This window comes from Zea mays, chromosome 9, assembly GCF_902167145.1.
Source record: "Zea mays cultivar B73 chromosome 9, Zm-B73-REFERENCE-NAM-5.0, whole genome shotgun sequence".
NCBI classification, from domain to species: Eukaryota; Viridiplantae; Streptophyta; class Magnoliopsida; order Poales; family Poaceae; genus Zea; species Zea mays.
In genome coordinates this window covers 86,744,702-86,756,830 of record NC_050104.1, presented here as the reverse complement: position 1 = coordinate 86,756,830, position 12,129 = coordinate 86,744,702, and the positions used below count along the sequence as shown (strand labels likewise).

The following is a 12,129-nucleotide window of genomic DNA, read 5'->3' as shown; positions in this document are numbered from 1 at the left end:
TGGAGGCCCAGGCCCACGCATCATGTAACCGGTGCGCCGGTTGCTACGTGCGAGAAACTGCACCGCCACTCGCGCCACTACCGCACCTCCTCGACTGCGGAACCAGTACCGCGACTCGAGGCAACCCTGCACATGACCCAACAGTGCCAACCAGGCACATCGGTCACAGGCCAGTCAGCCGCGGGAGAAGGCGCGACGGTCGATGCGGCCAGAAATGGGCCGACAGTAATGGCGGTGGCAGGCGAGCGAAAGCAGCGGTCAAGTCGTCAGCCAAGCTCACGTCCCCTCCTAGGACAGCGGGAGAGCCCTCTCCCACGGTGTGAAGACGGCGCGCCCGTGTCCCGTCCCTCGAACGGCTCACGCACGCGCAATGGCCGCCCCGCGAACCACTCGTCCCGTCGCATTAACTCTACGGCGGGACAGGCGACACCTTTGGCAGGAGAAGCGGGCAACGCTTCGCCTTCGCCATAATGACCGCGTCAAAAAAGGTGCGCCACGTCATTCGATTTCGTATCCTTTTCCTCTCTCTCTTATAACAGGGACCGGGAAAGGGGATACCCCGAAAGGGATCCTTCTCCGCGAAGGAAACGGGCCCCGAGCCCCCCTACTGATCAGAGGTTCGAAGGCTGGCCCCTCGCAGGAGTTCAACAGCCGCCTCAGAGCGCTCGGGCTCCGTGCCCACTACTGGTCAGAGGTTCGAAGGCCGGCCCCTCGGAAGGGTTCAACGGTCGCCTCAGGCCACTCGGGCTCCGTGCCCACTACTGATCAGGGGTTCGTAGGCTGGCCCTCAAAGGGTTCACAGCCGCCTCAGACGCAGAGAGAGGGATGACCCTGGGTACGTTCGATACATAACCAAGGCTTGGGCTACGCTCCCGAGGTACCCTAGGACATTTCCGAGACCAGCGGGAACGATCTTGTAACGGAATCCCATCAGAGGGAGGCATCGAGCCCTCGGACCCCATCAAAAGGGGACCGGGTCCGACAAATCACCCGCAGGTACTTTTGGAGCGCGCCTCCGGGCCTCTAGCCGACCCCTAACAAATGGGGCACGGGCGTCCACTCGGATTACCCGTTAGCAGCTCACTGGAGACACCATGTTCGGCGCCCTCCAAGGGCAACATGGCGCTTTCCCCCCTCCTCCTTGCGGAAAGGCGACGTAGGGGCGTATGTAAAAAAGTTGAGTCTGTCCTTGACCGTCCTCTCGCCCTGTGCGGAGGCTCGGGGGCTGCTCTCGCAAACCCGGCTCCGGCCAAACCGTTGACAGCGTCAACATACCAGCCCGAGAACTTGGGACCCGACCGTGCACCCGGGCTACGGCCAGCTCGCATGAGGGAACAACCAGACCGGCCGAAGCATTGCGAAACGCATTAAGACCTCGAAGGAGTCAAACCACTCCTCCGAGGCATCGGGGGCTACACCCGGCGGGTGCGCTCGCGCACACCCACCGGAAAAAAATGCAACCGAGAAAGGCCGGTCCCCTTGCAAAAAAGTGCGACAAAAGCCTCCAAGCGAGTATTAACACTCCCTTCGAGGCTCGGGGGCTACTGTCGGAGACCATAATTAGGGGTACCCCCAAGACTCCTAATCTCAGCTGGTAACCCCCATCAGCACAAAGCTGCAAAGGCCTGATGGGTGCGATTAAGTCAAGGCTCGGTCCACTCAAGGGACACGATCTCGCCTCGCCCGAGCCCAGCCTCGGGCAAGGGAACCGACCCCGGAGGATTTATGTCTCGCCCGAGGACCCCCTCCAGCAACGGACACACCTTTGGCTCGCCCAAGACCCAGTCTTCGCCAAGAAGCAACCTTAGCCAAGTCGCCACGCCGACCGACCGAATCGCACGAGCATTTAATGCAAAGGTGGCCTGACACCTTATCCTGACGCTCGCCCTTCAGTCGATAGAGCTGAAGTGACCGCAGTCACTTCACCGCTCCACTGACCGGCTTGACAAGAGGACAGCGCCGCCTGCGCTGCTCCGACTGCTGTGCCACTCGGCAGAGTGAGGCTGACAGCAGCCAAGTCCGGCCTCAGGCGCCATAGGAAACTCCGCATCGCCCGACCCCAGGGCTCGGACTCGGGCTCAGCCCCGGAAGACGACGAACTCCGCTTCGCCCGATCCCAGGGCTCGGACTCGGGCTCAGCCCCGGAAGACGACGAACTCCGCTTCGCCCGACCCCAGGGCTCAGACTCGGGCTCAGCCCCGGAAGACGACGAACTCCGCTTCGCCCGACCCCAGGGCTCGGACTCGGGCTCAGCCCCGGAAGACGACGAACTCCGCATCGCCCGACCCCAGGGCTCGGACTCGGGCTCAGCCCCGGAAGACGACGAACTCCGCATCGCCCGACCCTAGGGCTCGGACTCAGCCCTGGCCTCAGCTGATGGTCTCCGCCTCGCCCGACCCAGGGGCTCGGACTCGACCTCGGCCTCGGAAGACAGACTCGACCTCAACCTCGGAGGAGCCTCCACCTCGCCCAACCCAGGGCTCGGACCGACCACGTCACAGGAGGCGCCATCATTACCCTACCCCAAGCTAACTCAGGCTACGGGGAACAAGACCGGCATCCCATCTGGCTCGCCCCGGTAAACAAGTAATGATGGCGCCCCGCATGCTCCATGACGACGGCGGCTCTCAGCCCCCTTACGGAAGCAAGGAGACGTCAGCAAGGACTCGACAGCCCCGACAGCTGTCCTTCCGCCAGGCTCCAGCGCTCCTCCGACGGCCACGACACCACACGAACCGGGTGCCAAAACCTCTCCGGCTGCCACGATGGCATGTACTTAGGGCACTAGCTCTTCTCTGCTAGACACGTTAGCACACTGCTACACCTCCCATTGTACACCTGGATCCTCTCCTTACGCCTATAAAAGGAAGGTCCAGGGCCCTCTTACAGAGGGTTGGCCGCGCGGGGAAGGACGGGACTACACACGCTTAGGCCTCTCGCTCCCTCCCTCGCGGACGCTTGTAACCCCCTACTGCAAGCGCACCCGACCTGGGCGCGGGACAAACATGAAGGCCGTGGGTTTCCCCTTTTACGCCTGTCTCCCTCCGGCTTCTTCCCCCCTTCGCGCTCCGTCTCGCGCCGACCCATCTGGGCTGGGGCACGCGGCGACAATTTACTCGTCGGTCCAGGGACCCCCCGGGTCGAAACGCCGACAGGCGCCTCATCCTCTCTATCCCTCCCCACGCAGAAGCCGTCCCCTGCCCCTCCCATGGAGCACTAGTCGCCCAGCCGAGCTCTCGGCACCGGACCCCCTCCCCACACCAGCCATCTTCCACAGCCGCCCCCAGCCATCTCCCTGGTGGCCAACCTCGCCACTCTCGCCATGGCTGCACTCGTCGGCATCACTTGCCACGACACCCTCCATGGCCGAGCTCCTCCCCTACGGCTCGTCTTCCCCACGACGCCCTCCCTCCATTCCTTTTCCTCCATGGCCGACGCCCCCATCTCCACTAGCCAGCGCCCCTCCCTCATCCTCTTCCTCAAGCTGAGCTCGCCCTAGCTCCAACTTCAACCATGGACGACGACCTCCCCTTCCTGCTGCACGCCAGCATCCTCCCCATGCCAGCTGCACGCGCGCCGTGACCACTCCTCTCCCTACAGTGCTGCTCGCCCTGGCTCTAACCTCTCCCATAGACGCCACAACCCATACTCCCAAGGACATGGAGCAGCAATAACCAAGAAACTGCTTTATGTCGCGCCCACGACGTGTTCGACGGAATATCGCAGCGGACTACACCCGATCTGTGCAGCCCTGTCGCGACCTCGTCGAATCCTGGTGAGGACCCGTTTCTCCTTATATTCATTCCTCGCCAGTATTAATACCCAAAATCAAGTTATTAGATGCTAATGTTATCTATATATGTGTGTGTAATGTGCGAGATGTGAGGAATTCCATATTTGTGTGGCGAGGCAAGCCGTGCGACAAGTGCTAGATGTTTGATGAAATGATTGAATCGGAGAGTGTCACTGTTTGTGTGGATTATCAAGTCAGGCAAATAACGGTGAGCCAATTTATTGTTTCAGATACTGGTTAATAGATGAATTGGGTAGTATGTTGGTTATGATGAGTATGTTGTCTATCATACAGGAGTATTGTGTCTGATCGCTAAATCGGCTGTGGTGCATATGTGTTGCTCTATAGAGACGTTAGGGAAGGGTTCCTCTCTTTTTCCTTTGGTTGTATGATAGTATGTTGCTCATGATGTAGTGTGAAAAGATATATCCTATTTGTGTGGTGGAACAAATAATGCGTAGAATACTGATTGGAATGCCTTGCTATAAGGTGCTTTATTTGTCGGAATCCCAATTTAATTATGATGGTATAGTTATGCTAGAGAGTATAAATTAGGTACATTCTAGTTGTATTGACGTGATAAAGCTTAGATTGAAGTGTAGTGTATGTATCGGGTGTTCTAGTGGATGTATAAGTCTAGCGTTAGTAAATTGGTTTGTGTTATGTGAATGAAATTATTTTCATGAGTGTCTTAGAATCGACATATGTTGGGGTTAGTTCTACGCTTTAGTGGTCATAGTACTTGATATTTACTAATCGAGTTTAGGTTGAATGGATGTATATGCGTAGTGTCATTAGAGTAGTTCTTCATTTGCAATATGAACCTTAAGATGAATATGCAACTCATACGAAGTAATTGTGTGCATGGTTATGAAGTATACTAATCTATCTATGTGATTAACTAGGTGGTTTTAGCTCTAATTTAGGACGATGTGTCAGAATAGTTGAAGTACCAAGCACATGGTGATTGTAGAAGCCAAATAGGAGCTAAATTGAATATATTACTGTTTAGAGCTATAGGTATAGTGTTTATTGCGCAGCTAATTTAACAAAGTAAACCATGTTTTCTATGGACATGTTATATAGGAGAGTTGTAGCTCACTTCCTTATCTTGCTTGTGTAAAAATTTCATGACCATAGGCTTAGCAGTTTAGAAGTTATGATTTTCCCAAGTCCAGTTTCAGAATCTGTCCAGATTCTGTACTGATTTCGAAAATTGCTTATCTGATCCTCACGCTCTCTCTCCTCTAATGTCGGTGTTTCTCTCTCTAGGGTTGTACGCTTGTGCCGCCTGTAGATATTGTGTCTGCCGTGTGAGGGAATCGCGCCAGCTTCCTTTGGGTTTGGGACTGTGAGCTCCATCGCTCTATGGTATGAACCACCTGTGTCTATGACACCAATGTGTAGGATCCATGTACTATGTCCTAGATTAATTAGCAGTGTGTAAGATCCATGTACTTGTCATCTATGGTGCCAAAGCTATGCATGCGCGCAACATGTGCCAAGCTACTCTGCTATCTTTAACCCTACCATTTAGAGTGTTTGGTACTTGTCACTGTACTCTTAGCTACCTTTAACCATTTAGTGTTCTAATGTTGATTAATATTAGGTTGAGGACTAGATTAGTTCTCCATAAATTAGATTTGCTCTATTTTTTTATATTGACATGGAGAATTGCATAAAGTTGCTGTCAGTTAGGAACTTATGGTGTTGTAATCAGCAATAGGAAGTAGGTATGGTGAGTCTTAGTCTGACTTGAGATCAACAAAATTGTGTACTAGTTTCATCCAACCTAAGTTTCCTCTACAAAACACCGTAGTTGAGCATCATTCTATTTTTACTGCTTCCTTCGGTATGTGGTTAAATTCAGCGAGATTATATTCCCTGCCGATTTCATTGTTTGCAGATTCAGGGCGCTAACAGTTCCTAAGGGAAGCTTCTGGGGACATGGACATGGCATTGCCCATTGTGAATGCCACAGCGGCGGTGCTCGCCCGTGTCTCGGCTGCCTTCAATGGCCCCCTTGCCCGCGCAGTCGTCTTTGGGGTCCATATTGATGGTAGTCCCTCTTTCTTCGTGTGTTCATAAGATGGGTCGGCAGCTTTAGTGTCTCACACGCAGTGGCCACGAGATTTTTCAGGTCACTTGGTCGTGGAAGGGCTTCTTATTGCAATCATAGTGTTCCAGCTCTCCAGGAAGAGCTACAAACCACCAAAGAAGCCACTCACTGAAAAGGTCAGCTGTTCTTATCGTTTGTAACTACTAGAACCAGATAATTCTTGATAGTGGAAGGTATCGTTCTTGTCGTCTCTTCATGAAGCATGTCACTGAATGCCAGCATTTTGTCTCTACGGGAGATTGATGAGCTATGTGATGAGTGGGAGACAAAGCCGCTATGCCCTCCAATCAAGGAGGGGGCCAAAATAGATGCTCCAACATTGGAAAGGTTTGCACTATAGCTTGGTTTCTGATGGAGTTGTACCAGTTTTTTTGTTCAAACTAGCAGTTGACGCATTGTTGGAACTTTAGTAGTCTATAAAGGATTTTTTTCTTAAAGTAAGTTCACAGTTACCTAGGGTACATTGTGGTTGTTGTTGCATGAGTAATCCTACATATCATTTCATATATGGATTAACCAGATGGTCTCACTCTTGAAACTGTGGGAGTGTTGGTGCAATTCTTATACTAGTTTCACTTAACTTAATAGTGCCATGTGTGGAAGCCTATTAATCTTGAACATTTACTCGCTAGATTATATGACATTTAAACCATGTACTCGTGAATAAGCAGCAAGGGACACCTTGAACCACATAGAATATCATTTACCCTTGCTACCCAAATGCTTACATGGCTACATGCTTCTTGGATTGTATTCTCTCTTCTCTGATATCAGTATGATCATCAAAGCACCTAAAATGTGCTGCTGTATGTATATAGCCAGTGTAATGTTGTTTCTTAGGATGCATTGCACTAATAAAACAGCAATTTCATCAATGATATGCTCTCCTAGTCTGTAGTTATAGGAATAGCTATTGAACTTCCCTTGTGATAGCAGTGCTCTATTTGAAGACACTGCTATATATGGAATATTCTTTTTGTTGAATATCCCCTGAAATCTACTTCAGTTATATGTGTATATTATTTAATTCACCAGAATTTTTCTTCACGCATTTCTGGTTGTGTTACAAATATTCATGCAGTATGGATTATAATTGTTTACCATGTTAAGTAGTTATGATCGCATCATATATGATCTTCTGAGGATCAGAATTAACCCTTCTATTTTTCTTTTATACAGTGCCGCTGGACCACATACGATTGTTGATGGTAAAGAAGTTGTGAACCTTGCATCAGCAAACTACCTCGATTTAATTGGCAACGAAAAGATTATTGTAAGAGACAATTCTATTGCTTGACAATATTTCAATGTATGTATTTTTTGGAATATCTAAACAAAGCGAATGACTTTCAGGATTCTTGCATCAGTTCATTGGAGAAATATGGTGTTGGTTCTTGTGGTCCACGTGGTTTTTATGGAACAATTGGTCTGTATTATCATCCTCAGACAATGACTTTGGTTGAAAGTATAGAGGAGGAACTTAACTTTCCATTGTATTCTTTATTCATATGGGATTTCTACAATATTTAGTGTGATACCCACCTTCTGTAAGAAACGAGATATCATAGTCGCGTAAGTTCACCGAATTAAAAAATTATGAAATTCACAAGTATTATTGGAACCTTAACTTGTTTGGTGTATCGAGGTCTGGATGCTTGGCCTTTTAGACATAATATGGATTTATCCAGCTCAGCTTTAGGCTTTAGCACAACATTGTCATATGTTTCTTGTGTCTATTGATGAGTTGTTATTCCTCTGTCAGTTAATTGTACATGGGTAGTTTTTCCATTATTTTTCTTTTCTAGACTGTTCCCTTGCTAAATTTGTGCCAATATTTGATGTGATTGCAGTGATGAGGGTGTTCACTGGGCAGTGCAAAATGGTCTCCATCTATCAAGAAGCACTGTTTGGTGAAATGCTTGGGATGAAGTGGCCAGCAAGAATGGAGTCATGGAACATCGGCACGAGGGGTGCGGCAGCGGCAACCAATGTATCCCTTGGTCAATCTGGTTTTGACATAATGCAAATCAATCTGTTGTACACTGTATTCCGCACTTGCACAGATTGTTTGGCTAATTACAAGATTATCTCAGTGCTTTGGTTTAGATTTAGAGTACACTTATGTATGAAATATTGATTGGTACTCATCTATATTATATTAATTATATTATTATTAAATATATGTGTATTTCTCTTTTAAATTATTATAATGTGGCATCTGAAATGAATATAAATTGAAGAATATATTGTTATTTAAGTCAATTTGTTTAAATCTTATTAAGACGGTTCTAAAAATGTCCAATATCGGTCTTCTAAATAAGACGATTTCCAAAACGTCCAATATCAGTCACCTAAATAAGACGATTTTTATATTGCAAGCGCTTATTAATATAGAATATTTTAGACAATTTACTAAATAACTTGTGACTTAAAATGTTCATATACTCGACAATTATTTTAAAAAAGTGTCTTAAATAAACATAATTTAATACATGTTATTGGACAAAATGACTTAAACAAATACCTTTTTTGGACGGTTATAAACTAACAACGTCTTATGTAATATTTTTTAAGACGCTTTGCAACCATCTTAAATGTGGGACATCTTTTGCGACTCCATCAAATTTGGACACTTGAGAAATGTCTTAATAAGTGAAAATTAACCGTCTCATATAATAGGATCTGTAGTAGTGTATTACAACACATCGGAGGTACGAGTATGCGGAAGCAGTTACAATAACTTACTTTATATTAAAGTACAAAAAGAGTAGTATTATTACAAACCAATAAACTATAAGAGTGTTGAAGTAATATTATTACATATCTTGGGAGGAAAAAACCCCTCCCGATTAACAGTAAACAATTTATAAAGGAGGACACTTCCTCCCGAGGCTTCAGTCTTGGTTTTCTTCTTTAGGCACCACCTTGGAACAAAAGCAACAAAAAATTGCTGCTTTCTCACCTACAACAACATGTGTTCGAAAACCCTAAGTACGGAGTGTACTTTCGCAAGTCTTACCCGTCAAAATAAAAGACTCTCAAGGATATGCTGCCTTTTTGGGAGACAAGGTAAGACTTAATCAATAATCAAGATTCTGTTTGCAGAAATGCTTACTAATAGTGGATCCTTAAAAATCCAGTTTTACTTGTCAGGTTAAGTAAAGTTACCTGCATCTAGAGTTCTTTCTATCCTAGTTCAAGCACTTGGCCTATACTAGCCAATTTCTTATCAACCCTTCTTATTCACTGGAATGCTACGTGTAAGTCAGTGACCAAGTCTTCATGTCCGAGAAGTAACGGCGATCCGAATCGATTAATACTCAGCTGAGGATCTCCAATCACACGACATATGTAGCACTTAACCCTTGTATATGTCAACTCGCCACCGGGGTTCTTAAGACCAGATCAGGTTCACGCCAACCGAGAGCATAGATACACCACCATCCAGCCTCTTGCCACGGAGGGTACACGCTACTCTTGCCATCTCTCCACTCCCATTGCGTGTTATCTTATTCTGGTATTTGTCTGCCCGAGGCAAAGCTTACCCATGATGAGGCATGTGACCAGTTAAAGGGTCCTCGGTCAGCAGGCCTACATCGACAAGGTCCTTAATCGACTCAGACGGAGACACTACACCGAGACTCTCTTCTTGTGCAAGTCACCCGCCCGGTCTCAGCTTAATTATTTCAAACCCAAAGTTTGGTACCTGACAGAGGTACATCTTTTCCGATGTGGAACCCATCATGGCCATGATGGATCCACCATCAAGTTTTATTTTAAAAACATACCACCCACTTGAAGCATCATCTTTTGTCAAAACAAAACATTTTGTTTTTCTAGAGCAAGGCTAAGCATAAGAAAAACCTTTTTATAAAACAGGTGATCAAGGAAAGGTAATCAAATTCTCAAGGAAGGAAATGCAGCAACTTGTTTAGCACACAACTCCTATCACCTAATGCATCAAGCAAGTGAGAAAGATTTTAAAATAGCAAGGAGGTGGCAATTGCACCGGTGCTTGCCTTGTGTTATAGGTGAGTCGGGTTCTGCTCCACAGATGTCAAAATGAAAGCAGTTCCCGGCCTGAGGTTCTTCAGGTGATGGTGGTGTAGCTCTTGCTTCTTCAACTTCTTCTTCTTCTTCGTTTTCTATATAGCCATATATAATCATGAATGCTCATGAAATGCAAAGATAATAAAAGTATATCTTAGGTCTTGAATACAATTTTCCTTCATGGAACTCCAGGAAACTAGATGTTGGGGACTTGTTCTCAAATGCTATGAATTAAGAACAAGGCAACATAAAATGTTAAATGTTAATGCCCTTCGTCCAACGAAGCATTATTCCCTTAAGGATTAATGAGCCTTGGACGAAGGTTAAAGACAATATGATTACGAAGGTTAAATCTTCGTAATTGAATCCTAATAGATTGAATAAAATAATATAAAATACGAAGCGTCAAAGGTGAATAAATTATAAACGAACAACATTACTTTCATATTATATCGATTTAATACATTTAAGCATTGGGTACAATTATACCTTTGCCTTGACAAAAGATTGATTCCCGAATGGTGCGATCGCTATTACAGGAATGCGTGAACAGTAAAGGAATACTGTTCACTATTTATAGACACGGGACACAGCCTGTGAGGAATTACAATTATGCCCCTCATAAGGGATTACAACAACGACTCAAACATTTATGGACTAAAAGGTCATTCTACTTTTATGTCGGTTTGTAATTCCGAAGCTTCATGAAAAGGAACCTTCGGTCATCACATGTGGACAGCTTCAGCCGAAGCTGTTTCTTCCTACAAGACCTTCGGCGATGAAGCATAGTCCCAACACTAGAGTTTTTGGAGTCAGCAGTGAAGTCCATAGGGAGGCACCACTAGAAGACTAGGGTTTTGGGTTCTAGGTACCAAACATGGTCCAAATCATACCAAACTTTATCCAAGGCTCCTAAATAACATCTAAAGCTGACCCAAAAAGTTTAGTGATTTTTGGAGTTATTAACTAATTTCTAAAATTCTAGAGGTATGGGTTTTGGCTATTATAAATATTCTATAATTCCTTATTTGGACTAAAAATCATACTACTATTTTTATTAAATACTACAGAAATTAGGAATCTATCAAAATTGGTCTTCATTTTTAGCATTTTCTATAAATTCTCTAATCTTGGCAGAAAAAGAAAAAAGGAAAAACAATGAATAGTGTTGGGCTGAATCTCGTCTGAGGTGGCCCATACACAGGTAAAAGCACGCCCGCGTGCGCTCGCGCGTTGCCAGGTTTGCACAGAGAACCCTGGCCATTTGAAAAATTGGTTAATAGCCCTGCACACTATTTCTATATGTCACTGACATTTGCGCCAAGGACCCTCACTCTCTATTCTTTCGCGAATTGAGGTCTCCAACCGTGGACGACGGAGCAATGGCTCTGGTGAGCCAAGACCGACCAGGAAGTGCAACGACTAGGCTCCTTCTTTGCTTGACCCCTAATTCAAACCCCGGCGACAAGAATCCCTCAACTAATTGCACAATTCTAGGTCGAGAACTCACTGTCCACGGCGATGGCGAATACCGAGGATAATCCGAGGTGTTCTCGATGATCTATCATGGTCTAGTTCAATTGGCCGGGGCTGCTAAGCATCTACAGCACACAAGAGTATTGAAACGAGAGTGAGGAGGGCATGAGCGGACCTGCAGAAGGCTGGCCACGGCGAGGTGTTCACGCGGCGGTGTTTTGACTGATTTGAGGGAACTTCGAAATTGGCGCGCTCTGGTGGACAATCTGAGGCACGGGCGGTTGCGTTGGGTGCGTGACTACCTAGCAGAGCTCACTGGGACAACAATTTATAAGTTTCATCGGCGGTGGTGTCCAATTTTGAGGTGGCGTGCTGGCGGCCGGAGAGAAGGACGAGTCACCGGAGCCGCATAACGTGGCATTTACCGAGGCAGTGTCTCAGGCGATGAACAAACTATCTAAAGCGGTCTACTGTGACGTGATAAGGCTTTGAGGCACGCAGCCGGGCTAGATAACGGCAAACTCCGGTGATGCTAGCGCAATCAACCGCGGCGGGACACGACGACCGGTGAGAATAGTGGTAGGAGGTTATCTACGGCGCGATATTTCTTACCCCTTCTTCGTTATCCATCAGCGCCGGACACGAATCGCCGCGGTGGCACGAATTCAGACACACGGTCGCCGGCGGTGAG

General features: G+C 47.0%; 1 protein-coding gene across 1 annotated transcript; it reads left to right on the top strand.

The window, feature by feature from the left end:
• Nucleotides 1–5,706: 5,706 nt before the first annotated feature.
• LOC103638626 (long chain base biosynthesis protein 1a) lies at nucleotides 5,707–7,488 on the top strand. The gene is made up of 6 exons (XM_020544098.2): nucleotides 5,707–5,852; nucleotides 5,934–6,028; nucleotides 6,148–6,239; nucleotides 7,092–7,185; nucleotides 7,266–7,342; nucleotides 7,389–7,488. Exons 1-6 carry the CDS (start codon nucleotides 5,741–5,743, stop codon nucleotides 7,486–7,488), a joined length of 570 nt encoding a protein of 189 aa, XP_020399687.1. The 5' UTR covers nucleotides 5,707–5,740.
• The last annotated feature ends 4,641 nt before the right edge of the window (nucleotides 7,489–12,129 follow it).